This window comes from Kwoniella bestiolae, chromosome 2 (assembly GCF_000512585.2).
Source record: "Kwoniella bestiolae CBS 10118 chromosome 2, complete sequence".
NCBI classification, from domain to species: Eukaryota; Fungi; Basidiomycota; class Tremellomycetes; order Tremellales; family Cryptococcaceae; genus Kwoniella; species Kwoniella bestiolae.
The window spans coordinates 369,600-395,904 of NC_089242.1; the positions used below are offsets into that span (position 1 = coordinate 369,600).

Consider the following 26,305-nt stretch of genomic DNA (forward strand, 5'->3'; position numbering starts at 1 on the left):
ACTGTGTAGGTGTGTATGTGTATGTGTGAGAAGATATTTGATTGATTTTGATGGTGAAGAATCAAGAGAATCAGAATCATTTGTGTGGTGTGTGGTGTGATTGATTTGATCAACGTACCTTTTTCTCATTGTAGGTGCGTAGATGTCACCGGTACTACGAGGAACCGGTCTACACTACTAAGCTCAGTTACGTCATAACCCCCTTTGACCTCCTCATTCTGCGCATTAACGACCTTTCCTCTGGCTCAAGAATGCTGAATCATAAAGTGACTGTGTGATTCCCATGAAAGCAATACGAGTATGTAACCAGATCCATACCACGTTGCTCCAGAGGGACCGTGCGCGAACAAAGTATTAAGTAAGGATTGCTCAATAATGAACCACTCAATCTCCGTTAGCCTTGTTGAAACGCACTATCGCCTCTATCAAGTTTATGGCTCTTGCAAGACCCATACATGTCTCACTCCTGGTTACTTCCTCGGAGCACGGGGACGACTGACACGAAATACTACCCATCTAGTGCAGACCTGATCAGAATTCAGATCTTCTCTCTTCCCGGGATTTACAGAAAGATTCGCAGAGATGTGGACCTGCCAAGTGGAGGTGTGAAGTACAAGTAAAATATTCGAATTTGGTTCCGGGTTCAGTTTCCGATTTGATTCGATTGATCGTCCTCGATGTGTTTCTCACTGATGTCCGTGCAATACCAATAAGCTTTTATACATCCACTACCCTCTTACTTATACACCTCAAGAATCACCTACAACTATAACACGATTGCTTCAAAATGTCATTCCTCCGTACATCGCTTCCTCGTCTCACTCCCCTCATATCCTCTCGCCCTTCCTCTCGATTGCTCTCTAATTCTGTGATCCGCCTCTCAAACCCTCCATCAAAATCCAACGATCCCTTCCCTCTACCATTCTCCTCCCCCGACCTAGCCCAGAATAACAGGTTATCAGACGATGCTGAAGAATGGGCATTACCTCCTCCCTTGGATCGGACCGGCGAAGATGCCAATACCCTTCGATCGAGGTTGATCTACCAGACTAGAAAGAGGGGGACTTTGGAGACGGATCTGATATTGAGTACGTTTGCGAAGGAGTTCCTACCTACCATGAGTGTTGATGAGATGAAGGAGTTTGATAAGGTGAGTAATCTGCTTTCTCAACGTCAGCATCATGGGAATGTATCGACCATCATCATACTTTCATCCCACACCATGAAGAAGTATGAGGCGAGAACAATGTGAATGAGATGAAACTGATCAAAATGTATATACATAGCTCCTCGACGAACCTGATTGGGATATCTTCTACTGGTCAGTGCAGAAGAGAGAACCTCCTCCAAGATGGAAGGATACCTCGTTGTTGAAGAAGTGAGTTCGATCGTTGGGTCGTGTCACCTTTCCATGTGTTACATGTTGGAGTATATCCAGATCTATATCTCATGAAGCAAGATCTCAATGCTTTCAAGGGAAAGAGAGCATAAGCTGATCCATTTGTATCAATTAGATTGATTCAACACGCCAAGAACGAAGGTAAAGTGGTGAGGATGATGCCTGCGTTGATGCAGAAGGAACCGGAATTATAGATGGAAGGACAAGGTAATACAGCATGTATCGTTAGCTACGGTGATGCAGTTGCAGCTCACTTCAATTCGATACCTGATGAACGCATGATTCTCGGAAGGAGTGAGTGGTGAGGGAAGAATCTTGAAGGAGGATGAGAGCGACTCGACTATCACCCCACCATCAAGAAGGTCAATGCGTTTTGTTGTTATAAGTGAGACCCCTCCTTTGACTAAGCTCATTTTTCATGTGACGATCAATCAACATACTATTCTGTTTACTTTGCTTCTCTCTGACCCTGAATACAAATGATACATGAAATACTGATACTGAAAGAGTTGACTGGACATATAACTTAGTAACATGGTGACACGTTTCATTTCCTCATTCCTTACTCATGATCATTTTCTATCATTCATCCGGTCTTGCTTGTTCTTTCACATCATTTCCTCACCACGCAGACCGTCCCAGCATATCTCAAATAAACCCACAACGACGATCAATTCTAAAGATCGTTCTACTGCTCCTTCTTCCTTCCTTCTCTTCGTTCCTCACCCCACTTCAAACCGCACCACCCACACCCACGTCTCCCTAAGATGTCCTCCTCCGAGATCTACCCACCCCGCGCTCGTCGGTACGTAGATAACCAGCTCGTCCTCGCCCCACGATACTACCCCGAACCAGGTCCCGAGGGATTTTACCCAGAACTACAACACCCCGTCCAGACTCGCCTGGGAATCCGATTGAACACCGTTCTGAACAAGGAGGTGTATACACAGCTCAATGCGGTGTTCATAGCTGGTATGAGGATGGGTATTACGCAGAATGAGATTAGGGAGTATTTTAGGGGGATTGGTGATAATGTGGGTCTTGTTTTGGCTTTTCCTTCCTTCCTTCCTCTCCATAAGGCAGCAATGAAATGAGCTGATATCGTTAATACTGCGTACCTTACCTTAGTTCATATTCACCGAATTCCATAAACACCCTCATAAGGATTTTATGATCACCTGTATGGAATTTGGAAGTGCCAAAGACGCAGATGACGTTATCTGTTTTACTGTATGTCTTTTCGGTCCTCCTCGGCCTGTTCATTGTCCGATCAACTGAGATACCACACACGTACTCTTCAACAGAAACACAATACCCATCTATTCGGGGACGAACGAGTAACGGTTCGATATTCCGATATTCACAGTAGTGGCTATAGTTCAGGATCGACTAAGGATATCCTGGTGAGTGTGTTGACCGTCGTTCCATCATGCATTACTGTATATACACGTCTGTTGCTCTCCCGTAGCGTTAGTCTTACTGTCGCTGCACGGAGTTTTCACAAGATTGTAGAGGTATATGAGTGCTGACCTTACCAAAACAATCTTCAGCTCGTCCGGGAAGAACTAGCTTTATCTCCATCTTACACCCCTCGCTCGATACCGTTGATCTTCCCCTATCAAGGCAATCTCGGTTCTGGCAGTTGGGCCAACTATCCCAGTCCAATCCAGCCGCAATTCGCATTCCTTGGGTCACAGCAACGAAACATTCAATCACCGTTTGCAAGTACTCCCACAATCCCCTCCAGAAGCAACGAAGCGAGAAAAGCGTGTTCTCCCTCTACATCGGTTGATCCATTTTCAGCTTCTTCTTCCTCAAGATCAAGGAGAGAATCCCACTCTAAACCTCCAGCATCATTTCCCAGAATCTCACCAATGGTACCTTCTCCCATGAACAAAACTTTCCCCACCCCCGCAACTCTATCACGATGGGACAGTCCCTTCAATCCAATTCCAACAGGACCCAAACCTCTAATCGAGCGAATCGCCTTCTCTCCCCCTCCCAATCCGATGGTCCCTCTCACTGTCACCCCTGCGATTGGTGCACCAATCAACAACATAAATCCTATGGAACTCACAAAGGCCTTACAGAGGTTACAGGACATTTCCTATAAATTGAATTTTCAAGTTGATCCGTCACCTGGGAAAGTCACGGAAAGACTGCGACATCCCGCGCCCTCCGGTGAGAAGAAGAGTGAACATCCTTATCCTTATGGTCTTGCGCCTTGGTCGAAGAGGTATGAGAAGTCTCAAAATGGTATGCTCGAGCGGATGAAGAGGGGAAGGTATTTTAGGAAGTACCAGGCTGAGGAGATGGGACATGCGGATGAATTCGAGAACAACATCAACATCAAAGATGAAAATGAGACTAGGAAAAGGTCTACATCCGCTTCTGAATCGTATAGGGATGCATCATCTCGAGGGAGATCTTCTTCCAGCTCTCATACCTATAAACCTTATGGTGGAAGAACGAGGAAAGGTAATGGTACTTCACTTTATGACGATGAAGGAGGCAGAGGATATCAGCACCATCTCTATGACCATCACCAGCGACACGGACATGGACATCGTAATCATGATAATGCCAGATCGCATAAATATGACGGTCAAGATAGGAAAAAAGAAGATAAATTTACGCTAAACGAACTAAGAGGGTTCGCACACCATTTCGATACTCCCAATCTCAACCTCTGCTCTCAGGGGACGGTCGAACCTAAATATATTGGAATTCCAGGGGATGGTAAAACTTTGATATTTGGATCGAAACGACGAGATGTGGACATGGCTTTAGTTTCACCCGAGGAACCCCAGGTCTGCACGGATACCGGCTCGAAACAGCATGAAGGGTCTCGGGAGGTTATTGGTGATGATGGAAATGGAAATGGAGCGAGGCGAGGTAATTTGGCGTCGCATGAGGACGAGGATGAGGAGGTAGAGGAGGTAGAGGAGATTGAAGATGAGGAATGGAGGATGAAGTCGAAGAGGATAGACGATAAAGATAATGGTGTGATAAAAACAAGCAGAGAGGAACACCAATCTGGAATGGAAGTTGGAGAAGAAGGCGAGATCATCGAGGAGATCAAGGATAACGGCTTGAAAGAGGATAAGGGTATGGTGGCTGAACTGGAGAGGAAGGAAGATCTTGATCCAGAGGTCGATATTGATGTTTCCACTGGAAATCCGATGGATGGCGATGACAAGGCCGACACTCCAACATCACATGCGAATGAACCGCCACCGAGAAAGCCCTCATCTGAAACTAGGGTATTTCGAGTAAGCGATCTATCTTCGGATATCCTGAGTATGCTAGGTATAGAACTGCGCTATACATTTAGAAATGAGCGTTTGAACGAGGTTAGTAGATGGGATGACCTCGCAGGAGGGGAGGGGGAGGGAAAGGTATTGAGATTGGATCTTCCTAATCACGCACAGGCTCGTATTTCGGGGTTGAGTTTGAATAATAGTGAGATTGAGATTGAGGGTATTCTTGAGGATGAGTCGTACCGGCTTGGTAAGGGTGACGATGAGGAGATTGTGGGTAATCCTACAAGAGGTACTAGGAGATTGCGATCCGGGGGAGATCACGTTTCGGAGGAAGAAACGGGAAGGACCAAGAGACGGAGGAGGAAGATCATTTAGATTCCCCGGTTGACTTACGCTTATAGTCGGATATGTTGATGATCCTTATTTTCGTTTTGTATGATATACTATGTTTGATCATCCTCTTCCTGCTTTGTTGATAGTCCGTATGAAAGGTTAATTGATATCCTTATGATTTCCGTTGCATGTTTAAAGATTATGTACTATAACAATGATGAAATACAAGCAGAATTGATATGGCTCGTTATGACAATGAAATATGGTATGACAACAACAGATAAACCTTTCACACCCTGTAACTTACTGTAAGTGTACTCGTACTCGCACAACGTAGACCAACCCTGATCATTAATCCCTCCTTAACATCTTTGACACCTCCCCTACCCTAATACGATCACTCTCCTCCAAACATCTAATCGTCGGTTCCTGTTCCCAAGGTATAGGCTGGTATTTATCCTTCTACATGGGCAAAACATATCATCAGCTATACCATCCATTTGTTCCAAATAGCTGACACGAAGACAAGGGGACATACCATCCCCAAAGTCAACCTGTTCCATAGCCCGCTAGCCACCCTTTGATGAGATAATTCAGAAGGGTGAAAACAGTCTATTTTGGATAATGCCTCGATGGGATAATTGGCTAGATCGACTGATGTGCCCGGTTGCCTAATCATTCGTGCCTAAATATCAGCTTCCTCTTCTCTTCTTTACCCGACTGCGATCTGCGGATTAGAGAAGATCGGAGAGGCGACGCACCAAATAGCAGCAAACGACGGATCATCCTCTTCTTCCCATTCTTTTATAACCTCCCATACGGCTTGGTCGTACGCTTCACCTAGCTCATCCATCTTTTGACGGGTGTAATCGCCCACTGGACCTGGGATGAGCGCGCAGGAACATTCGAGAGCTAAGTGTGGGATAGGGAGGTGTGGGGGTTGGCTATGATGCGAGTCGTGACAATCAGTCAGTTGATCGTTACATACGAGAGGTCTCGGCTGTTTCAAGATCACCATGTACACCACAACTCACCAATATGGATCTTTGAGTGTCAACTCGTAGATATCGGATACCCTGAACATCCCGACTGATACGATAATCTTGTCAGTTCAGTGAAGATGTCCGTAAATACCCATACTTACTGATATTGACGATCATGTTCGCTGTCGATCATAATCATCCGTGTCAGCTCTCATCATGTCTTACTTTTGTGTTACGAGCAGCCGACTCGCGGGCATGTTTCCTCAACTCATTCACCGCTTTTTTAATACCCTTTGCGAATTGCTGTGGTGAGCCATGTAATGGAATTGCAGTCGAGTTGGCTATGTCATACCAGCGAAGTAAGCATAAGCTGAGGTACCAGCTCAGCGGGATACTGAGTCGACAGCTCACGAGTCAAACAGAACGCGCACTGTTCATAAACCCACGCGAAGATCAGCTTTCTACTCTATTATAGTCCATTTCGAAGGAACAGTCAGCTCACCGCATCATTTGCACCTATACCAAGATTCACATATTTCCAATCCTCCCTTCTCACCTCCAGCTCAATCATCTTGGGAATCAGATAATCTACATCAAACATTATCAAGATGATCAGCACTGCACGAACAAAAAAGACAGTACGACAAAAGCCATGAATGCCTCTTCAACCAAACAACGCACGCAAATCGATTTCTCCACATCACAGAAAGATCCCAGACTCACCCTTCACCTGGCCTATCAGACTCTTACTCAAACTCCCCGAAATCGCCGCATTCAACCCATCTTCCTCGGGATGAGCAGCACACCCAATACCGAGACAACTTATAGGCGGATGATGCCCCGTCGAAACTCCCGTTATATTCCCTTTCCCTTCCGGTTTTGAGTAATGTTGCAGGATGGTAGGTATGGTTATTGCTCCCTCATCCGATCCGATGGGGTATGAGATCCCCCGCCATTCTGCTATTTCGGGGATCCTCCCTACGCCCAGATCGAATGGTCTTTGTCGATATTGGTTTGTTCTTTCAGAGACAGAAGGGGTATAGTCGTCCCTTGATCCCCTAGCTAGTAGGCCTGCGGTAATGGAGTCTCCCATTGCCATCACCACCTTAAAGTCATCTGGTCGACTGGTCGCGTATCATATCAGCTAAACCGATGAAAGATGTACCAGAAGAAGCGACTTACACATCTTTGGCGTTCTTTGGTGGTTTCCTGTCTGATAGAGTGGGACATGTAGATAGTTTGGAGAATGGTACGAATTTGCCTGGTAGTTTGTCTTTGGAAGGATATGAGTGGGGGAGGGATATGGATGAGACGATAAGAGGGAAGATGAGGAAGAGGAAGTAGATCGCGGTTGATAGCATCGTGAGTATTGATTATGAGGCTAGAAGGTAGGTTGGCGTAGCGGTATGTTATCATCCATCTGAGGACGACTTTGATACAAGCAGATACAGGCTACACATGATACTGACATTCCTATATGAGCATGAATATCAATATGAATCGATCTTCCGCTGATTGAGATGGAGGGAGAGATGGAAAAAGGAGATGAATCAAAAGTCAAACGTAACACTTGCGTCAGATTGAGACTGCAACTCAACATGGAGTCCCATTGTTATTGTTTAAGGCACATGCTCAAGATGGAGATTGACATCCAGTCCGCTCGATCGGCTCAGTAAGACTAAAGCAATGTGATGAAATCTGATCAAGAAGATGAAGATGAGATCGAGAAGGTGGATTACATCGGATACGATATGAGCAGGTAGATAGCAGATCAAGTCTCGGTGATCCAATACCCTTGGTACAGTAACTCCAATCGACCGACAAACAAACAATCTATATCTGATTGCATTCCCTCACAACCGATCCCACCGAATCCACAATGTCCTCAGCAGCTATATCATCCTCCAACCCAACCAAAGAACCAGGCTACGCCGAGAAAGATTGTCTGTGCGTACCTCACCCTCATCCCTCCACTCTGTTTTAATCTCGTAAACAAAGTACTGATCGAGTCACATAACACAGGTCATGTCGTATAATAGGAGCATCAGCATTCATAGGACTAGGAGGGTACGCAATCATGCAGGCCAGGCGTCAAGGTGCTTTTGAGAGGGTCAGACCTGCAGGTGGACCTATGATTGCGCCGAAGGTTACGGGGATATTGGGTACGGGTGAGTCGAATCGGTTCGGTACAAATGCGCCCCTCCATCCGAAATGAATGATATGATTCAAGAACAGAACTCACTTGGAGAACATAGAGGATTCCAAGCTGATTCATCGATTTGCATCTCCTCGAATAGTATTTATAGGTCTGGGGATAGGGAGATTGTTCATGCCTCCTACGAGAGCATGATCGGGTCAGATATAGATATAGATCAACTAGAAAACACATTGTATCGATAGACATGCATAATACTTCATCACTCATCTCACTTGGAATTTATCTCGATAGAACACTCTCCTACCTACGACGTAGACAATTGCGATCTTCGATTAAATTGAAACCTGACATGTTCACGAGTCAAAAGGAAACAAAACTCCATCATAGATCATATTCATACAAATCGACTACAACACAACCAAATTGAAACTAAATGATTATTGCTCATTGACAAACACAGCAGCCATACCCTAAATCCATCTCAAATATCAGCTGTGTTCATCATCCCTCATGCAGTTTCCAGCTGATAAGAAAGAAGCACTCACCATACCACTTCCAATACACATACTAGTAACAAACACCTTCTTTTGTTCCCTCTTCGCTTCCGCAAATCCAGTAGCGATCTGTCTAGCACCGGTCGCACCCAGTGGGTGACCCATTGCGATGGCTCCTCCAACTGGATTGACTCTCTCGAACGGAAGGTGGAGATGTTGGATAGACATTACAGCTTGGGAGGCGAAGGCCTGAACAAACATGTTAGCTAAGCGTTTTCTCATCAAGAGTTGAAGAGCGTGTGCTAGCTACTCACCTCATTGATTTCGTAAAAGTCTACATCGTCTTTGGTGATTCCAGCTTTTTGAAGGACTTTGGGGATAGCAAATGCAGGTCCGATACTAGAGAACAATATGCATTAGTCAGATGAAGCATTGGATATGGAACGGGAAAACTCACCCCATGAGTTTTGGAGGTACTAGAAAATATCATAAGTCAGCTATGCTCGGAGACGGACAAGAGTTTTCCAGCTCACCTCCTACAACAGCAGAGACGACGAATTTTCCCAAAATGGGCAAACCAAGTTTCTGAGCGACCGATCTTCTCGCAAGAAGTACCGCAGCAGCACCATCAGATACTTGAGAAGCATTCCCTGCGTGGGTGGTACCGTCCTTTGAGAAAGCGGGTTTGAGTTTGGCCAAGCTTTCTTTGGTGACTCCTTCTCTTACTCCATCGTCGGCATCGACGATGATTTCCTTTTCATCTTCGGTCTTAGGGTCAGACCATTTGACCTGATCTATCATCAGCTTCTATGTATGTTACGGACGCGTCAGGAAGCTCACCTTGACAGGAACGATCTCACTCTTGAACTTCCCTTGTTTTTGGGCATCTGCAGCCTTACCGAAACTGTTTGCTGCGAATGTATCTTGGGTGTCACGGGAGATACCATATTGCTTTGCGACATTCTCAGAGGTGATACCCATTGGGATGAGACAGTCGGCAGCTTCAGGATTGGAGAGGACTTCATCTGACATTCGCTCAGGTAAGACTCCTGCACCGTAGTTGGCGGTCATGTGTTCGACACCAGCACCTGAAGTAAGAAATGATCAGCTGGATGTCACAATTATCGGCTTACGGCAGCTGCATATATGAGGATGAGACTGTAGCTCACCGATACCGATATCAATTTCTCCAGATTTGATCTCGTTGGCGATCTGTTTGCCTTGTCAGCTGGAACTCGATGTGAAAGATGAGTAGGAGAGAGCTCACTTGTGCTACAGCTGTGAGACCGGATGAGCATTGTCGGTTCACAGTGTTGATCGGGACACTGTTCAATGGTACATGAGATCTATCCAGAACAACTAGAAGAAGGAAGCTCACGTATAAGGTATACCAGCGTAGAGCTGAGCCATCCTAGCTACGTTGGCACCTCCTCCAGGGGGAAGGACATTCCCAACGGCGATATCCCTATAAAAGACGTCAGCTATGTTATGACAACAAATGATAGCCTCTTGCAGCTGAAAATGTGAATTGTCGGATACTCACTCAATCTTGGATGGATCAACTTTACTTCTCTTCAAAGTCTCAATCAGGACAGCGGCGAGGAGATCTTCGGGTAAACAATCTTTGAATCCACCTTTCTTTGCCTATTCGCATTCGTACACCTGTCAGCTGTGCTATAGAGGCTGAGAAAATCAAAGCTGGCCTACCTTCGTGATGGCTGTTCTGCATGCGCTGACAACGACGACATCATCAGCAGAGTTGATCAGGAGTCTCGCTCTGCCAAGGGAGGGGATGGCGTTGGTGATTGATTGGATGGTTGATGACATGGTAAAGGTATGTCTCCGTATATGTTATGCGATTGATGAAAGGGACGTAGAGTATAAGATCTGGACTGTTGGGTCTGCTCGATAGTGCTTGATTAGCAAGAAAATATGAAGATGGAAGAAGGATGATGAATGATTGAATTGATGAGTTGATTTACTGTATTTATCTTTTATCTTTCTTTGCAGGTTGCATTCTTTTATGCTCAATCCGGCTCAATTCATCAAGATAGTAACCGGTAAATTCAACTTCAACACGTCAATTCAGATCGCAAATGCCCATGCCCGATTAACTGTATGTTTGATCCCGCCATCATGCTTCCTTCGGCGATATACCTCGTTGTGGCACATGAGTACCCACTCGGGTTTCAGATAATTCATTCCATCTCAGCTCATTACAAATCAGGAACAACCGAAAGAAAGCTACAAAGCAAAGACAACCTCGAATTCGCATCCATATCTTCATTCGATTTATACCTAATCAGTCTCATCTAGACAACCCGATCGATATAACCCACTCTACCAAACATGGCTACCAAACTCATAGTCAACCCATATCGCCTCTTACCAATCTCACGAGCAACTTTCGCCTCTTCCTCGCGGCTTACACTGACTCGTCCCATCTCACGATCAATATCAACGATCACACCTTCGGCTCGATCCCGCCACTCACCATCATATTACCCACGAAGGTACGCATCAGCAGCAGCTGTAGCTACCCCCTCACCTTCTGCGGATGTTCCTCCCATACCTTCCAAGCCAAGTATAAAAGTGATACCGCCATCATTAGAGGAAATAAAGGAAGAGGGGTATCTGGATGATGATGTTCAGCTATTACCCCTTGAGGAAGCGTATCTAAACCTGACCCCTGATGCATTACAGGTAAGCAATATCATTACCTATCAGTACAACATAGGTGGGAATAGCTGATCTCATGTGCATTGCGATCGCAGCAACTCGTCAATATAACTTCAAGGGAACCTCCCGAATTGATAGCAGAAGATAAATTAGCTTTGAGAGTTGGCGTAGAAAGTGGTGGTTGTCATGGTTATCAATATACCATGGCGTTGACGGAGGAACGAGGAGTGGACGATTAGTGAGTGTAGCTGCATTGTTCATCAGCGTCGCATGATAAACACAGCTATCACTCTCCAACACTAATGAGGCTAATCTATCTTATCGCATTTTTAGCGTATTGCAACCCGAAGGTGTATCAAGTATACCAGTAGTAGTTGATCTAGTATCCTTTGGTTTACTGAAAGGTGAGCTGATTTGTGAACGGCACAACTATCACTCAGCTCATACTGATACACTACATCTTTCACTCGTCCAGGCGCGACAATACATTTCGCAACCGAATTAATAGGGTCCTCGTTTCGGATACAGGATAACCCGCAGGCCAAGCAGGGTGGTGCGTGTGGGTGCGGAGTAAGCTGGGAGGCGGTGTAGATTGGCTTGCTCGAGGAAAGCTGTCATGGCGGGAATCAAATCCCACTCATTTCGATCTCTCCATGTCGAAGAAACGTAGAATATAGAATATATTCGGTATGTTGTATTTGGTGATGTATGATGTATATCATCTAGAACAGTTACTTCCCATAGATAGCGAAGACTTAACAAACAACTGGACAAAGATCGACATTCTTAACCGAAAGATCATAATAGCAGTGTATCCTAAACGGTGAAATCCATCCCCAATCACTATTACCTAATTTTCCGGACCATAGAATTGATTACCGTTTGCTGAATGATACCGATTGATTCAAGAAGTGCCTTCGATGTTTTCTCAAACTCATCACAAGTGTAACAATTTCATAAGGAGTGCATTCGGTGAGTCAATTATAAAACTCATTGTATATTAATCGAAGCCTTTCCCATCCTATAATAGTCCATTCAAGTAAAGCTATATATGTGTTTTAAGATACTAACTAATCTAATCTAACGAATCGAGGAAAATGCTCAATCAATCTCATTGTTCATTCACTTCATTACCCTGATCCAACTTTGACTTCCTTATAATCTAAACTTGGCAGACCCAGACCTCTTGGTAGGGTTCGCAGGCTTAGTTCCATAAGGTTTAGCGTTGGCCTGTAATCCAGTGGTGTAAACGCTCAAGAGCATACCACCACCGCAGATCTCCTTAGCCCCAGTAGTAGGGTTAACAGCTCGACAGGGGGTAGAACACTTGCTCTCGGCGGAGGCGAGGGCGAGGTTAAGGTAGTTACCACAGTAACATTCTTGAGCGTACTCGGTACCGGCGTAGGCGTATCCCTTGGATTGACAGTAAGAGGTACAAACTTCGTTGTTCATGTTTGATCCTGCTGAGGAGGTTCCGTTGAGGTGTCGTCCACCGGAGGTATCCTTGAAACATCCTACATAGGCCATGTAGGCGCCCTCGGATGCGGTCGATGAGGGTGCGGAGGCGGATGAGGAGGTGGATGAGGGGACCAAAGATGAGGTGGATGACTTGGCAGCGGAGCTCGAGCTGGAGGCGGCAGCTGAGGATGAGCTTGACGAAGGAGCAGCTGACGAAGTCGATGACTTGGCAGCGGAGCTTGAGGACGAAGCAGCAGCTGAGCTGGAGCTGGAGGCAGCAGCGGATGAAGTGGATGACTTGGCGGCTGAGCTGGAAGGTGACGAAGAAGCAGCGGCTGATGAAGTGCTGGAAGCTACGACGACGGATGAAGTGGATGACTTGGCAGCTGAGCTCGAGGCCGAAGCGGATGAAGAAGCAGCAGCAGACGAGGTGGAGGAGGATGGAACGGATGAGGAAGCCTTTTGGGGTGAAGCGAATTTAGCGACGGGTGTTGGAGCGGTGGAGGGTGATGATGAAGAGGATGATTTGATGGAAGATGACGATGATGATGGTTTGACGGAGGATGATGAGGAGGATGTGGGTTTAGCAGATGATGAAGAGGGTTTGGAAGTGGATGAAGAAGACGATGGTTTGGATGACGATGTGGAAGTGGGTTTGGTAGCAGACGATGATGATGATGATGGTTTAGCAGCAGATGACGACGAAGATGGTTTGATGGAAGATGACGACGATGATGATTTGGCAGCAGATGAGGTCGATTTGACGACGGACGAGGACGAGGACGATGTGATTTTCGCGATTGACGAGGTTGATGACGAAGCAGAAGAAGAAGCACGAGCAGATGAGCTACTACCCTTCGAGACAGAGGATGAAGAGAAAGTAGAGCTCACAGCCTTGCTCGTGCTTGAGCTTACGACAGCGCTTGAAGATGACGAAGAAGCCTTGGCGGAGGAAGCTGAGGCAGAAGCGGAAGCCGATGAAGAAGCCTTGGCGGAAGAAGCGGAAGCTGAGGCTGAGGCCGAGGTGGCGACGGTAGCGTTGGAGTACTTGAAGGTGGTAAGTCTGCTGGGTCCACCACAGGTTTGGAGTGAGTTACCTATTGTGTCATGAGCATATAAGTAAATCGATATTTCGCTTGATGTGAAGAAAAGAGATAAACAACTTACCAGAGCAAACCATGTTACAGTTATCGGTGGCGGGGACTGAACCGGTGGAGAAGGAGTTTCCACAGTAACATTCGGAAGAGTACTCAATACCGGCAATGGCGAAACCTTTAGATTGACAGGTGGTCATACATAATTCTTGGGTCATTGAGCTGGTAGCGAATGAGTATCCAGTCAAAGCTCTTGAACCTGATCCTTCAGTGTAACAACCGTTACTGGACCAGCCAGTAGGGTATTTAGCGACAGGGTACAAAGAAGGGTTGTTGAAGAGTTCCAAAGTCGATGAACCACCACAGTTCTCGTTGGTGTTATTGGCACAGGCTTTGCCACATTGACTGGCCGCGAGCAAAGTAGTGTTGGTGGCACCGTTTCTCATAGCGAAATCACAGTAGCATTCTCGTCCGTACTCGATACCTGCCAAGGGGTATCCTCGATCTTGACACCAAGAAACACAGGCACTTCGGGTCATGTTGTCGGAGGAGAAAGAGGCAGCAGCGAGAGCTCGCCCAGTCTTACCCTCGGCGATACAACCTACATCGGTGTAACCAGCTGGGATGACGGATTTGAAGTCGGTGAATCCGATACCGTCGTCAGAGTAGTTTCCGGAAGATGTCAAGCCATCCATGGTGTTGTCTCCTGGGAGTTTGCTGATGTAATGACCGAAACCTACGTCCTCGTTGACCTGGTCGTTGAGAGGAGTACAAGATGAAGCAGAAGCAGAGTCGAGGTATGGTACGAAGGGAGGACAGTTCTTGAGTTCACCACCAACACCGTTGTTGTCGTTACAACCGTCCAAAGCCTGTTGCAAGACGTTGGTACCGTTGTTGTAGGATGGCCAACCGTTCAAGAAATCGGCGTGGAGACCGTAACCGGTGGTATCACCGTTAGCCCAAACGTAAGTGGGGTCGGAACCGTTGTTGTAAGGGAAGTTCTGGACGTTGTAGATGAACTCGTAGAAGAGAGAGACGAGTCTGACGGGGTGGGTGGAAGGACACGAACCACCGTCAACACCTCCACTGGGCCAAGCCATGTGAGATCGGTGGTCGTCGGAATCGAGGTTGACACCGTCCCAACATGATGGGAAGAAGACCTGAGCTCTCATACCTTGAGGACAGTTGTGTTCGAAGAAACTGTTTCGCTCAGCCCAAGCGGGATCACCAGAGTGGTTGTTGTAGTAATCGAGACATACGTAGGTGATAGCTTTAGAGGCGGCATCGCCATCGAAAGTCTTTCGGTTGGGATCACCAGAGATCATTCGGAGACCATCGGGGAAAGCTCGGACGGTCTTCTCTCCTGGACTGTATCGGGGGAGATAGTAGGTGTTGACGTAAGAGACTGGGATGGCCTGGTAGTTCTTTCCCGATGGGTTGTAGTAGTACAACTGAGGAATCCAGTAGTTGGACTTGTCGACTGATACAGAAGCAGTGGTACAGGTAGATTGTTGGGTTGACTCGTAGGTCATCGATTTGTCGAAATTGTTACCACCGACGATGGAGTGAACGTGTGAACCGTAATCACCTGGGTTGACGATACTACCGTGAAAAGGTCATCGGTCAGTAGGAACGGCTGGGAAGGCGGGATAAGAGAACATACGGATCAAGTCTGGTGGTTTCGAGCACTGGGTGTGCAAGAATGAAGTATGCGTTGGCAGCTGGGAGAGCAGCCAAAAGAGGCAAGAGCGAGAATAATTGAGTGAACATCTTTGCTTATTCGTCGTTGTTTGATCTTAGTTCAAGTTGATTGATATAGTAGTAGTTGATTTGATTATAGGTTTATTGTAAGTTGAGGTGTTAAGGAATGTGGGTGGTTCTGTAAAGAATGTGTGTTTTAGGTGGTCGAACAAAACAGAATCTACAATGAAGAGATCTGTTGATAGAAGTTGTGAGTGTCGAGTTACAATAAAAGTATGTAAGTGAATATGTAAGTACCGAGCCGGTCGGTGTCAAAGTTAAGATATCAATCGTTGAGAAGAAGAGAGGGGAAAAGAGATGATCGACGTCAGGAAGTGCTCGTACTTATAGACGAAAACAAATGGCTCAGCGAAGATCGGAAACTCACGTAGGAATAGTCTAGAGTGAAAAATAGGGAATGCATAAAGAGGCGTCCGGCGTTCAATATCCTTTTCGCTCCTCATCGCAATCCTTATAATTAGGTGTAAGAGTGGTCTCTGATATTACGAGTCATCTGAGTCAGTTCCGAGACATCTCCAACCGATTACTTGTCATGCACTGTATTGTAGCACCACAGTACGGTGCGAGCAGCATTTTGCTTGTTAAGCCACGCGTTGGCCCTGGGAACGATTTACTTCGGAATGACGAAGGAGGCATCTCACGTAGCATTCTAGGAATGTTTACACCGAGAAATACCATAATCCGATACATATGAATCGCGTCTGGTAATCAGGCGTCTATCCATTTATTTACCCTAACAAACCTTATTCAAGGTCAGGGCTATCTTATTCTCGAAGATCCCCTAAATTCTTAGGGCTAAGATCGAACTGCGTGACAACTGCATCCACAGTCGAAGAAGGAGTTACGGCATACCGAGTGACATAGCTTAAGCGTAGAAGTTTGATTCGGGAAAACGGATGCTCGAATGGACTGATCGACCGGGATTACGTTATACACCGCCAGACGAAAGTCCGTTCAATTACCCAAACCGGCGGTGGTGATTTGCGTTGGGTTCCTGAGCCACATGCCATGGCTGTGAATGGATATTTTGGCTGCTTGGAGTGGCTAAACCGTTTTGCCTTTTTTTTTCTTTTCTTAGCATTCCGCTGTGTACCATACGGTTCGCTTTTACGGTTAACGGTCTCAAGGGCATTACGGAAGGTGGAAAGGACGATCAATCAGCTAAACTAAGCCGGAATTCACGGCATTGTGAGACATAAAAGATCGACATGGAGTTACTCCGATTCTCAATCAGGCAAGAACAGTTGTAGCTGTAAAATTTTTATATGCTGTATGTCATGTCGATCAAACAGATCCTGTATTGTCGCAAACCTACTGATCTTCAGGATTGATGTGACTCACCCCGAAAACCTATGAATCGTAGTGCAACAATTCCGAGACAGGTATTCCAAGTAGGCAGAGTTACTCCGTGGGATTCAAATGCCTGATACAGTAGGTAGCATTTGAGGTGAGTGACTGCCATCTCTGCGCACGGCCAGCGCCAAAAGCCCAGATCCACCAGAGCTGCCTCTTATTGGTGCAGCGCTGGAGCAGCGCCCCGAAACTTTTGAATGAATGGAGATCTGCTGGAGCAGTCTCGGTATATTTCGCATGCACCGCATGCAACGGCGATCAAACATGATTCGGAATAACCCTAATAAGCTACGCACCATCGTAAGCGATTCAAAAAGAAGTAACAAAAGAGTACGCACTTCGTTGACATCGATTTTGAGGGTTGGTTCCGGCTCGATGCATTGAGAAGGCTGGGCATGACGAAGGTGGTGGTGGCTTGGAATTCGGTTCCGATCAGATTCAATGGACACCACTATGGAAACGTCGATCTGCCGGACCGGAGGATGTTCTTCTTCGCTTCCCACTCAATTGATTGTCCTACGTACTTTTCGCAGGTAGAAGCATAAAGAGGATCGTGGCGCTTGAATCGGAATATCTCGTCGTATGTCGATCAGATCTCGGTCTCGGATTAGACATTGCCCCCAAAGGTCTCCAATGACCAGGCTGAGTAGGAGACAGCTGTTGGCGTTAGCACAGATACCGAATGAAGGTAAGACGTTTGGGAACAAGCCAAAGTAGTATATGCTTGCTTCTGAGACACCAGGATGTGCGACTGGTTAATCAGAAGATCGTTGGTCGGCCCGAATATCCAACATCTCAATGTATTCAACGGATCTTATGAAGATAAGATCTCAGAACGTCACTCGCCTAGGCACAGGTACCCGTCTGCCAGTTGACCGGACATACACACCTTATCTATCGATAGGTACCCGTACTCACACCGAAGTTGTGCGTCGTACCACTCAATACAGCGTGCAAGATCACCAGAGAGTGACACCAACAAGTCACTATGAGATCTTCATCGTACAATCATAGTCTCCCCAAGCTGCTTGAGAACCGAATAAGAGGGTTACTAATCTGTCGATGGTGACCTTACACATGGGACATGAGAGATTCATACTCGCCATCACAGTACAAGGCGGACAAGAAATTCAATGTACTCTGCGTCCTACGTCATAAACCCATTTGAAGCCGGTGCCTTTGCCTATCTGTCGATCTCTTCTCTTCATACCATCTATCAAATCCGAACCAGCAGATGTTCGGGGATCAATGAAGAAGGAGAACTAAGCCGCTGACGAATGGATCTCCCAATACATGAGAACATATCACAAAGCCCACTTCTTCCCACGTATGTTCGGCGTCAACGGCCATACCGTCTGTGCCTTTAACTCTAAACCGATCATGGAATTCGTCGAGTGGACCTCGTACCTTGTATATACACTAGCACTGAGGCTTGATCGATCGGATGTAATTGTCAGTGTGTGGCCGGCGCCACTGAAGCCACTGCCGTAGGTTTTCGCCTTGCACGCTCACAAAGCTCTCGAAGATGAGGTTTTGCGATACTACTGTACTGTACTTCAGTGACGGTGAAGAGGATGGAGGAGGGTAGGTGGCTTCGAGGGCTTTTGGCTGTGCTAAGATAAGGAGGCTATGCATCTACTGCGATTTCCTCGACCGGGTCACGCTGGACGACTGTGAGGTAGACATATGCGGAGTGCAGATGCGTTCTGTGCATGGGGAGAGAAGATGGAAAGAGTTGGAGTGGATACGGCGACTTTATTCTGTGAAACCAAGAGAAGGTCATGGCTTTGATATATCTTCGAGAACATGTTAGTATCTGCTCAGGACATCAACAATATCAAATAATCGATCTTCTTGAAGGTCTGAGTCGAACGTGCGACATGCTGATCGGACCAGAATAAACTGGAGCAACTCGTAGCACCTTGAGGACACTAAGTCAAGACTGGTGCACGTGATATCGTTCGAAAATGCCATTCCAATATGTGTAATGGTCCACCAACGCCTAGGATTACTTGCCATAACTATCCACCACGTTCTCCAGTAACTCCCTAAACTCGTCGCTCATATTTCCCTTCTTCAGATTATCATAATCGTACATCACGATCGTACTATCCATACCAATCATAAGAAATCAGTATCTCTTCTCGCTTCGCGTTTGACGGGAGGATTGGCGGTGGTGATGTTCAGAGATAGCCAGCTTACCTATCAGCAATTGCAGCTACTCTTTCGTCCCTCAAGGACCATATCAGGTGTTTGTGCCCATACGATGCCTTTTCAGGGTTGATGGAATGTATCTGATTTGTCACCATCACCTAATGAAGAACAATTACCTAAGATCAGCTTGATGATTTCACAAAACACCTGTATAATCACACAACGATAGCAGCTGAGGCCATTCAGGAGAATGAGACAGGACTCACAGTATCGGGATAATTTACAGGAGCAATGTATTTGATGGAAACATCCTTCAATATAAATCCAGTACCTTTTCCTGCCTACAACACGGGTTACACGATAATTCAGCATGACTTCCAGTGTAACAGAAGATGGACCCACCATCATCTTCTGCATATACCCCTCTGGCATATCCCCCGCCCAACTTTCAGCATAGCGTATACGAGCAGACTGGATCCACTCTAAGAACCGTACGTTGTTGACATGGCTAATAACAAACTTCGTTAGTATCACTCTCCCTCTCAATGACACACTGGACGATTTCTCCCGTGGTGACCATAGTACGAGACAGCACGCAATGATCTGGGATTACAGAGCGTACTCACCGATACGTATCGCAGTCACCCCAAGCGACAGGCCAGCTCAACACCCCAGCCGTATCATACCCCTGTTCTTTGAAATATTCCAGCGCCTTTTGTTTGGAAGGACTCCCCTCATCCAACCACGGTCTATCATCCGGAGTATTCCTCCCACCGCCAGGGGAGGGGGAAGACCACTGTATGGAAGGTCTCGTCTCAGGTACGCCTAGCCTAGCTGAAGATGGTTTATTGGCCAGTTGACGATCTCGTCCAGCTTTGAACCTTGAGAATAACCTGGGATCTCTAGAGGACGAGTGGTCCTCTTCGTGTTCTGGTCCGTTCGTTCCTGCTGGGATGTGATAATGTGATGTGGGGTCTTGGAATTTGGCTAGTAAGTCCTATATGTCCAATTCAGTCAATTGAGGATAGATATAGAACGAGACTGGATGTATTTTACATTTGGAACCCACCTTGAGCCGCAACGATTCGTCGTCCATTCTTATGACTGAGCTATGTAGAGCTCGAACACCGGTCCTTAATTTGCTTGATTGGCGCGTGGAGCGTATTATCTGGAACGAAGTCATTGTGTATGTTTGTATGGTCTGGTATCACTATGAAAGCCAAGTGAGTAAGTCTATTGAGCATAGGTACATCTGGTTGTTATACCTATCAGGTCCTCTCTGTGATGTGATCAAATTCAAGTACTCGAACAAAGTCAAAGTCAACGTCGTCATACCGGCACGCATTCTCTACCGGTGATCGCCGATATATGTAACATATATAGTCTCACAAGCAGGAGGACATTTCATGCCAGCAAGAGACAGACAAAAGCAGGCTGAGATTATCATGCATACACAAAGTAACAGTGGCAGTAACAGGAAACGTCTAATCGTAGATTTAGATGTAAGAAAGCTAATTGACCTGGTAACCCGAAAACTAGATAGAACAAGAAAATGTAAAACTTTTGTTGCCTAAATTCGATGACAGGCCTTTTGATGGTGGTGGGGTATCATGTTTGTATTTGATGGTGCAATAAAATGGATTAATGTGCAAGATGAAAAGGTAGAATGTTGGAGTGGAAGAAGGAGAGATGATTAGTCGAAAGTGACCTTGGAACCTTCAGCCTTGACGATACCGCCAGTTCGGGCACCACTAAAATTCAGAAAGGAACATGTCAGTTTTCATCCGGTCTACTGTGGTATGCTGACTCACCCTCTGGGGGGACCACCTCGTCCTCTACCACCACCTCTTCCTCTGTCACCACCGAAACCACCTCGGCCGCCACCCCGTCCTCCTCGATCACCGCCGAATCCACCTCTTCCTCCTCTACCACCTCCTCGTCCACCACCACCTCGACCACCGCCGAAGCCACCTCGCTCACCGTCGTTTCTCTTGGGAGGAGCGTAGTCGACTCTGATAGGTCGTCCAGCGATGGCTTGACCGTTCAAGGCGTTGAGAGCAGCGGTAGCTTGCTCGACATCACCGAATTGGACGTAACCGAATCCCTTTGGCGCACCGGTCTCTCTATCCGTGACCAATCGTACACTTTGGACATCACCGTGTTCACCGAAGGCTTCGTAGATTTGATCTTCGGTGATGGAGAATGACAAAGAACCAATGAAGAGAGTCTCGGCAGGAGGAGATTGTTGGTCTCCGAAAGCTTTGGCTCGCTTCTCAACGGCTTGTTGGGGGTTTCGTTGAGTTGCGTAGTTGACTCGGATAGCTCGTCCGTCAACCTCGTGACCGTTCTTCTCAATGGCTTTAGCAGATGATTCGAGATCGGCGAACTCGACGTAACCGAAACCTCTTGATCGTTGGGAATCTCGGTCGAATACGACTCGGGCGGAAACAACTTCACCACAGTCTTCGAATTCTGATTTGAGCCAATCGTTGTCTACGTTCCATGATAGTTGTCCGACGAATACGTTGGTAGAAGCTTCCTCTTCGTCTTCAGCTCGAGCTTTCTTGGCGGGAGCAGGAGCAGCAACTTCTTCCTCATCTTCGGCCTTTCGTTTACCTAGAGCAGACTTTGTCAGTATGTCAAAAAGCGGTTGACAGATGCAGCGACTTACCGTTAGTCTTAGGTTCCTCCTTAGCAGCTGGGGTCTCTTCTTCATCGTCGTCTGAGCTAGAGTCATCAGAATCGGAATCTTCGGACTATATCGAAGGTAATGTCAGCTACCTCTGTTGAAAGACAAGACTGACTCCCAAAACAGATCTGGCTTACGCTATCGCTCTCCTCTTCAGCTTCTACCTTCTTCTCTTCAGCTTTGGCAGCAGGCTTGGCCTCTTCCTCGTCAGAGTCGGATTCAGATTCAGATTCATCAGATGAGTCCTCATCGGAAGATTCCTCCTTCTGCAGCAAACAAGAATGCATTAGCGAGAAGCGCTGGCAGGCAGGCGAGAAGTACTTACGGCGGCGGCGGGAGCAGCAGCAGCGGGTTTAGCCTCCTCTTCATCAGAAGATGATTCTTCGCTTGAAGAGTCATCCTCGGATTCAGATTCGGATTCGGATTCAGAGCTTGAGCTCTCGGAGGGGGGGGGAGTCGGGGTTTTGGCCTTCTTAGACTTCTTAGACTTCTTCTCCTCCTGTCGATGGTCATAACGTTAGCCGATGATGTCTGCGGACTGAAGACTCAAATGGAAACAACTCACCTTGGCAGCAACAGGAGCAGAAGCTACTTTCTCACCATCCTTCTTGGACTTCTTCAAAGCCTTTTTATCGGCATTGTCCTTCGCGGCAACAGCAGGGGGAGCGGACTTAGCAGCTTTGGCCATTTTGATTGACTTTTTTGGATGTTTTTATACGGGTAGGGGAGGGGGAATAAGAGGATAGAGAAAGAAGAATAAGAGGGGGAATAAGCAGGAGAGGTAGTTGAGTGATGAGGAGGGGATGGGAGTGGGTGGATCGGAAATTCCAAAGTTTACAAAAAATCACAAATTAGAAAATCTGATGCACCGGTCATCGCCGCTTGAAAACTTTTTAATTGCGTTTGTTATTAGTGGCGAATGCTCACGTGACATCGAAGGGCTCTGTCCCCCACGCGCCTGTCAGAGTTAGCTATTTGTCGATGCCTATTCCCATCTGGGCCACGTGCAAAACGTCTTCTCCCGGCGCTACTCGGCCGAATAGGTCCAATCAGATATATCATAGCATATCATCATACAGGACCCAGCAGAAGAAAGTACAACACCATATTCACAACGGAGCACCTCCTAAACTCTCTCTGTTTTTGTCTACATCTCATACCAACATCCCATCCTCAAAAAAGGTCTATTGGTCATCTCCACCTTGTACATCCTCAAAACACACTCACAATGTTCTCACGATCAGCATCTCGAAGCGTAGTCTCTTCTCTCCGTTCTTTCCAGGTAAGTGAACGACAAAACACTTCGCTTTCTCCCTTCGTATCTGACAAACAAAAAGAGCTAAACATCTTCATCTTGCTTTCAGGCTCCTGTAAGGCATTACAACTCCGCCTTCGGATCCTCCACCCCTACCTCCGCCTTCGCCGGTAAGAAAGGATCAGATGTGAGCTTTTTCGAGACCCCAAATTGGAAGGGAACGGGAGGTGGAGCTGATGAACTTGTGATATGGTATAGGGAAACTACACCGTTACTTTGATTCCTGGTGATGGTATCGGTCCCGAGATTGCTCAAAGTGTAAAGGAGATCTTCGCTGCTGCCAAAGTAAGTGGACACAATACATAGTTGGGGACGACTGGCGCACATATTGACTCCTGTGCATCTTTATAGGCTCCTATCAAGTGGGAAGAAGTAGATGTTACCCCCATCCTCAAAGATGGTAAAACCGTCATTCCCGATGATGCTGTAACATCGATCAAGAAGAACACTGTCGCTCTTAAGGGTCCTCTTGCTACTCCCAGTGAGTATTGCTTAGCCTTTCACTTGGGAACTTCTCGCCTGTACCATACTCCCAGCTCTTTCACACCAACTCCAGCCTATCTAATGTTCCCCTTCCTGGTCATTATGGCTTTTCTGATCCACGAAATTCATATGACACATCACTGTCTATCGTGGAGGTTACATAAGCTCTGCTGACAACACTTGTCAACTATAGTCGGAAAAGGTCACGTATCCCTCAATCTTACCCTCCGACGAACTTTCTCTCTTTTCGCCAACGTACGACCATGTGTTTCAATCCAAGGTTACAAGACCGCCTATGACAACGTCAACACCGTATTGATCCGAGAGAATACCGAGGGAGAATATTCAGGTATTGAACACGAGGTGGGCTGCATTCGAGTCGTACGTTTTGCGGGGGATCAGCTGACGTATGGCGCCCATAGATTGTCGACGGTGTCGTACAAAGTATCAAACTTATCACCCGAGAAGCTTCTGAACGTGAGCTGGACATTCGACGAAGGCGTAATCATCTTAGCTGACTTGTCGGGAATCAGGTGTCGCTCGATATGCTTTCCACTACGCTTCTGAGAACGGTCGAAACAAGGTTACCGCCGTCCACAAGGCCAACATCATGTATGTATATCAGCTGTCCAGATGTATAGTGTTAGAAGCTGATGCCTTTGAGATAGGAAAATGTCCGACGGCATGTTCTTGACCGCTTGTCGAGCCGTTGCCAAGGAATACCCTAACATTTCTTATGATGAGGATTTACTTGATCGAGTCTGCTTGAGAGTGGGTCTAACATTCTTTTCCAGAAGGAATGAATAGCTGACTCATACCTGAATTTATAGATCGCTACCGACCCAACACCTTTCGCCGACCGAGTCATGGTCATGCCTAACCTGTGAGGTTCTTTGGGCTTCCCCATGAGATTGTAGTCAGAGGATATAAGCTGATCCGTCATGTTCAGTTACGGTGATATCTTGTCCGATCTGTCAGCCGGTCTGATCGGTGGTCTTGGTCTCACCCCATCAGGTAACATCGGTCGAGTGAGTATCTCAACTGGCTGTGCACTCTGAACTGATCTGAAGCTGATGTCGACTATTCCAAACAGGACGCCTCCATCTTCGAAGCTGTACACGGTTCCGCCCCAGATATCGAGGGTAAAGGTCTCGCCAACCCTACCGCCCTCCTCCTCTCCTCTTTGATGATGCTTCGGTAAGTCATATCAGCTGCGACAATAGCTTTGAGCGACGACGCTGATGACAATTGTGTGCTCAGACACATGGGTCTCTTCGAGCTTGCCGACAAGATCGAGAAGGCTGCTCTTTCTGTGAGTTGACGTTGACGTTTGATCCTCGTCCCTGATGCCTGCTTCGAGACACTGTACTATATACTGATGCACACTATGACAGACCATCGCCGAAGGTAAGGCCATCACCCGAGATCTAGGTGGTAAAGCCGGTACGAGAGAGTACACCGATGCCATCCTTGCTAAGCTCAAGTAAGAGTAAAATATTATCATAATTCAATCAGCGATATCTTATTCATATGTAGGGTAGGGTGATGGATCAATCAATGAACAAGCACGACCAGACCGTTCATTCGCATTTTCGCACGCGACACCGTTACTCGTCGAGCTTGATCGAGTTTGATTACCCCTTTCACAAGCTAAAGTGGAAGAGTCGTCTGCGTGGATGTGTGGAGATGTGGATCGCGGATCGAAGATCATTATCGTCAGCTTGATGATGAGCTAGCAGCCATGTTGCACGTTCGTGCATGCTGACGACGGCAGATGGTGTCGAAGCATTGTATGGGTAGACAATACCTCGAGTGAAACTCAGTTGAGCGGTATGGTGCAGCTCGATACCATCCGAAGGGCGAAGGGCAGTGAGCGATCTATCAAACTCAGCTCGCCCTCATTCTCACGCTCCCTTTATCTTATCGCGTTGGTGCAAAGTAGTGTAATTTCGAATTGAGAGCGGCTACTTGATCTCCCCCCATCCTCACGCTACCCTCCTTCTACCTTATCACTTTGGCGTGACATTGTGCAAGTTCGAAGTGGGCGACAGGGGATCCGGCGGTAACTACCTTACAATTTATGTGAACAGATAAGCGTGATATTGGTTGTGTGAGGTGAAATCTAAGTGCCATGTCTAATGTCATGGGATGGGCATTCCGCGTATTCCGGGAATCTTGTACTGTTATGTGATTCGATTTACAGTTGTCAATTATCAATTGTAATTGTGTTTGTGATTGTAGTCAATCATCAATTCATTGCACCCCTCGTCTAAGTCCAGTTGCAGATTGGATCACAGTCCATTCGTCATCCAAATTATCGAACACGAAGACCAGACCGTTCTAACCTCATGCGTCTACTCCGTCTTGTAACTTCATCATGCTGAAGACATAGAGTCCTGTACAGCATGTAGCCTATTGCACTGGCTAGTACAAACTTTGTCCACCACTCTCACAGTAGCATCTGTTCTATTACTAAAACATTGTCGTGATGGGTACACGAACCCACAATCAAAGTTGTATTCAGTATTCCCCCATTTCAATGGAAGGCTTGAATTCCTGTCTCTGTCTCTGTCTCTTATTTAACAAATTACATTCAGATTCGGTCTGAAACGCCATCACTTTAGCATAATTCTCTTTTAATTATGACTTTATAGTGTGGGGTGTCTTGGTTGACTGGAATGTAATGACG

The 26,305-nt window shown here is 46.7% G+C and overlaps 10 protein-coding genes across 10 annotated transcripts; 5 read left to right on the top strand and 5 right to left on the bottom strand.

The window, feature by feature from the left end:
* Nucleotides 1–787: 787 nt before the first annotated feature.
* Nucleotides 788–1,593, top strand: I302_103281 (uncharacterized protein; the record flags this gene model as incomplete). Its single annotated transcript, XM_019188653.1, has 3 exons — nt 788–1,150; nt 1,287–1,378; nt 1,515–1,593. 3 exons carry the CDS (start codon nt 788–790, stop codon nt 1,591–1,593), a joined length of 534 nt encoding a protein of 177 aa, XP_019048215.1.
* A 573-nt stretch (nt 1,594–2,166) lies between these two features.
* On the top strand, nt 2,167–5,037 carry I302_103282 (uncharacterized protein; the record flags this gene model as incomplete). The annotated part of the gene is made up of 4 exons (XM_019188654.1): nt 2,167–2,433; nt 2,528–2,629; nt 2,704–2,802; nt 2,950–5,037. The coding sequence occupies 4 exons, from the start codon at nt 2,167–2,169 to the stop codon at nt 5,035–5,037; spliced, it is 2,556 nt and encodes an 851-aa protein (XP_019048216.1).
* A 309-nt stretch (nt 5,038–5,346) lies between these two features.
* Nucleotides 5,347–7,339, bottom strand: I302_103283 (uncharacterized protein; the record flags this gene model as incomplete). The annotated part of the gene is made up of 10 exons (XM_065869643.1): nt 5,347–5,457; nt 5,534–5,666; nt 5,757–5,939; nt 6,030–6,084; nt 6,140–6,160; nt 6,230–6,319; nt 6,390–6,408; nt 6,481–6,566; nt 6,702–7,102; nt 7,161–7,339. 10 exons carry the CDS (start codon nt 7,337–7,339, stop codon nt 5,347–5,349), a joined length of 1,278 nt encoding a protein of 425 aa, XP_065725715.1.
* A 518-nt stretch (nt 7,340–7,857) lies between these two features.
* On the top strand, nt 7,858–8,328 carry I302_103284 (uncharacterized protein; the record flags this gene model as incomplete). Its single annotated transcript, XM_019188656.2, has 3 exons — nt 7,858–7,925; nt 8,001–8,146; nt 8,276–8,328. The coding sequence occupies 3 exons, from the start codon at nt 7,858–7,860 to the stop codon at nt 8,326–8,328; spliced, it is 267 nt and encodes an 88-aa protein (XP_019048218.2).
* Nucleotides 8,329–8,573: 245 nt separating this feature from the next.
* Nucleotides 8,574–10,457, bottom strand: I302_103285 (uncharacterized protein; the record flags this gene model as incomplete). The annotated part of the gene is made up of 11 exons (XM_019188657.1): nt 8,574–8,606; nt 8,682–8,879; nt 8,945–9,029; nt 9,088–9,106; nt 9,164–9,419; nt 9,471–9,718; nt 9,800–9,842; nt 9,898–9,955; nt 10,009–10,095; nt 10,174–10,274; nt 10,338–10,457. 11 exons carry the CDS (start codon nt 10,455–10,457, stop codon nt 8,574–8,576), a joined length of 1,248 nt encoding a protein of 415 aa, XP_019048219.1.
* Nucleotides 10,458–10,979: 522 nt separating this feature from the next.
* Nucleotides 10,980–11,900, top strand: I302_103286 (uncharacterized protein; the record flags this gene model as incomplete). Its single annotated transcript, XM_019188658.1, has 4 exons — nt 10,980–11,333; nt 11,405–11,547; nt 11,643–11,713; nt 11,785–11,900. 4 exons carry the CDS (start codon nt 10,980–10,982, stop codon nt 11,898–11,900), a joined length of 684 nt encoding a protein of 227 aa, XP_019048220.1.
* A 564-nt stretch (nt 11,901–12,464) lies between these two features.
* Nucleotides 12,465–15,631, bottom strand: I302_103287 (uncharacterized protein; the record flags this gene model as incomplete). The annotated part of the gene is made up of 3 exons (XM_019188659.1): nt 12,465–13,864; nt 13,935–15,463; nt 15,525–15,631. 3 exons carry the CDS (start codon nt 15,629–15,631, stop codon nt 12,465–12,467), a joined length of 3,036 nt encoding a protein of 1,011 aa, XP_019048221.1.
* Nucleotides 15,632–18,983: 3,352 nt separating this feature from the next.
* On the bottom strand, nt 18,984–20,225 carry I302_103288 (uncharacterized protein; the record flags this gene model as incomplete). The annotated part of the gene is made up of 6 exons (XM_019188660.1): nt 18,984–19,083; nt 19,178–19,287; nt 19,396–19,470; nt 19,532–19,637; nt 19,756–20,126; nt 20,199–20,225. The coding sequence occupies 6 exons, from the start codon at nt 20,223–20,225 to the stop codon at nt 18,984–18,986; spliced, it is 789 nt and encodes a 262-aa protein (XP_019048222.1).
* A 597-nt stretch (nt 20,226–20,822) lies between these two features.
* Nucleotides 20,823–22,506, bottom strand: I302_103289 (uncharacterized protein; the record flags this gene model as incomplete). Its single annotated transcript, XM_019188661.1, has 6 exons — nt 20,823–20,880; nt 20,941–21,745; nt 21,801–21,885; nt 21,956–22,084; nt 22,144–22,317; nt 22,384–22,506. 6 exons carry the CDS (start codon nt 22,504–22,506, stop codon nt 20,823–20,825), a joined length of 1,374 nt encoding a protein of 457 aa, XP_019048223.1.
* A 540-nt stretch (nt 22,507–23,046) lies between these two features.
* Nucleotides 23,047–25,103, top strand: I302_103290 (isocitrate dehydrogenase, NAD-dependent; the record flags this gene model as incomplete). The annotated part of the gene is made up of 13 exons (XM_019188662.1): nt 23,047–23,100; nt 23,183–23,260; nt 23,332–23,418; nt 23,485–23,614; nt 23,810–23,979; nt 24,039–24,093; nt 24,150–24,228; nt 24,285–24,387; nt 24,447–24,499; nt 24,566–24,644; nt 24,710–24,813; nt 24,877–24,928; nt 25,011–25,103. The coding sequence occupies 13 exons, from the start codon at nt 23,047–23,049 to the stop codon at nt 25,101–25,103; spliced, it is 1,137 nt and encodes a 378-aa protein (XP_019048224.1).
* Nucleotides 25,104–26,305: the final 1,202 nt, after the last annotated feature.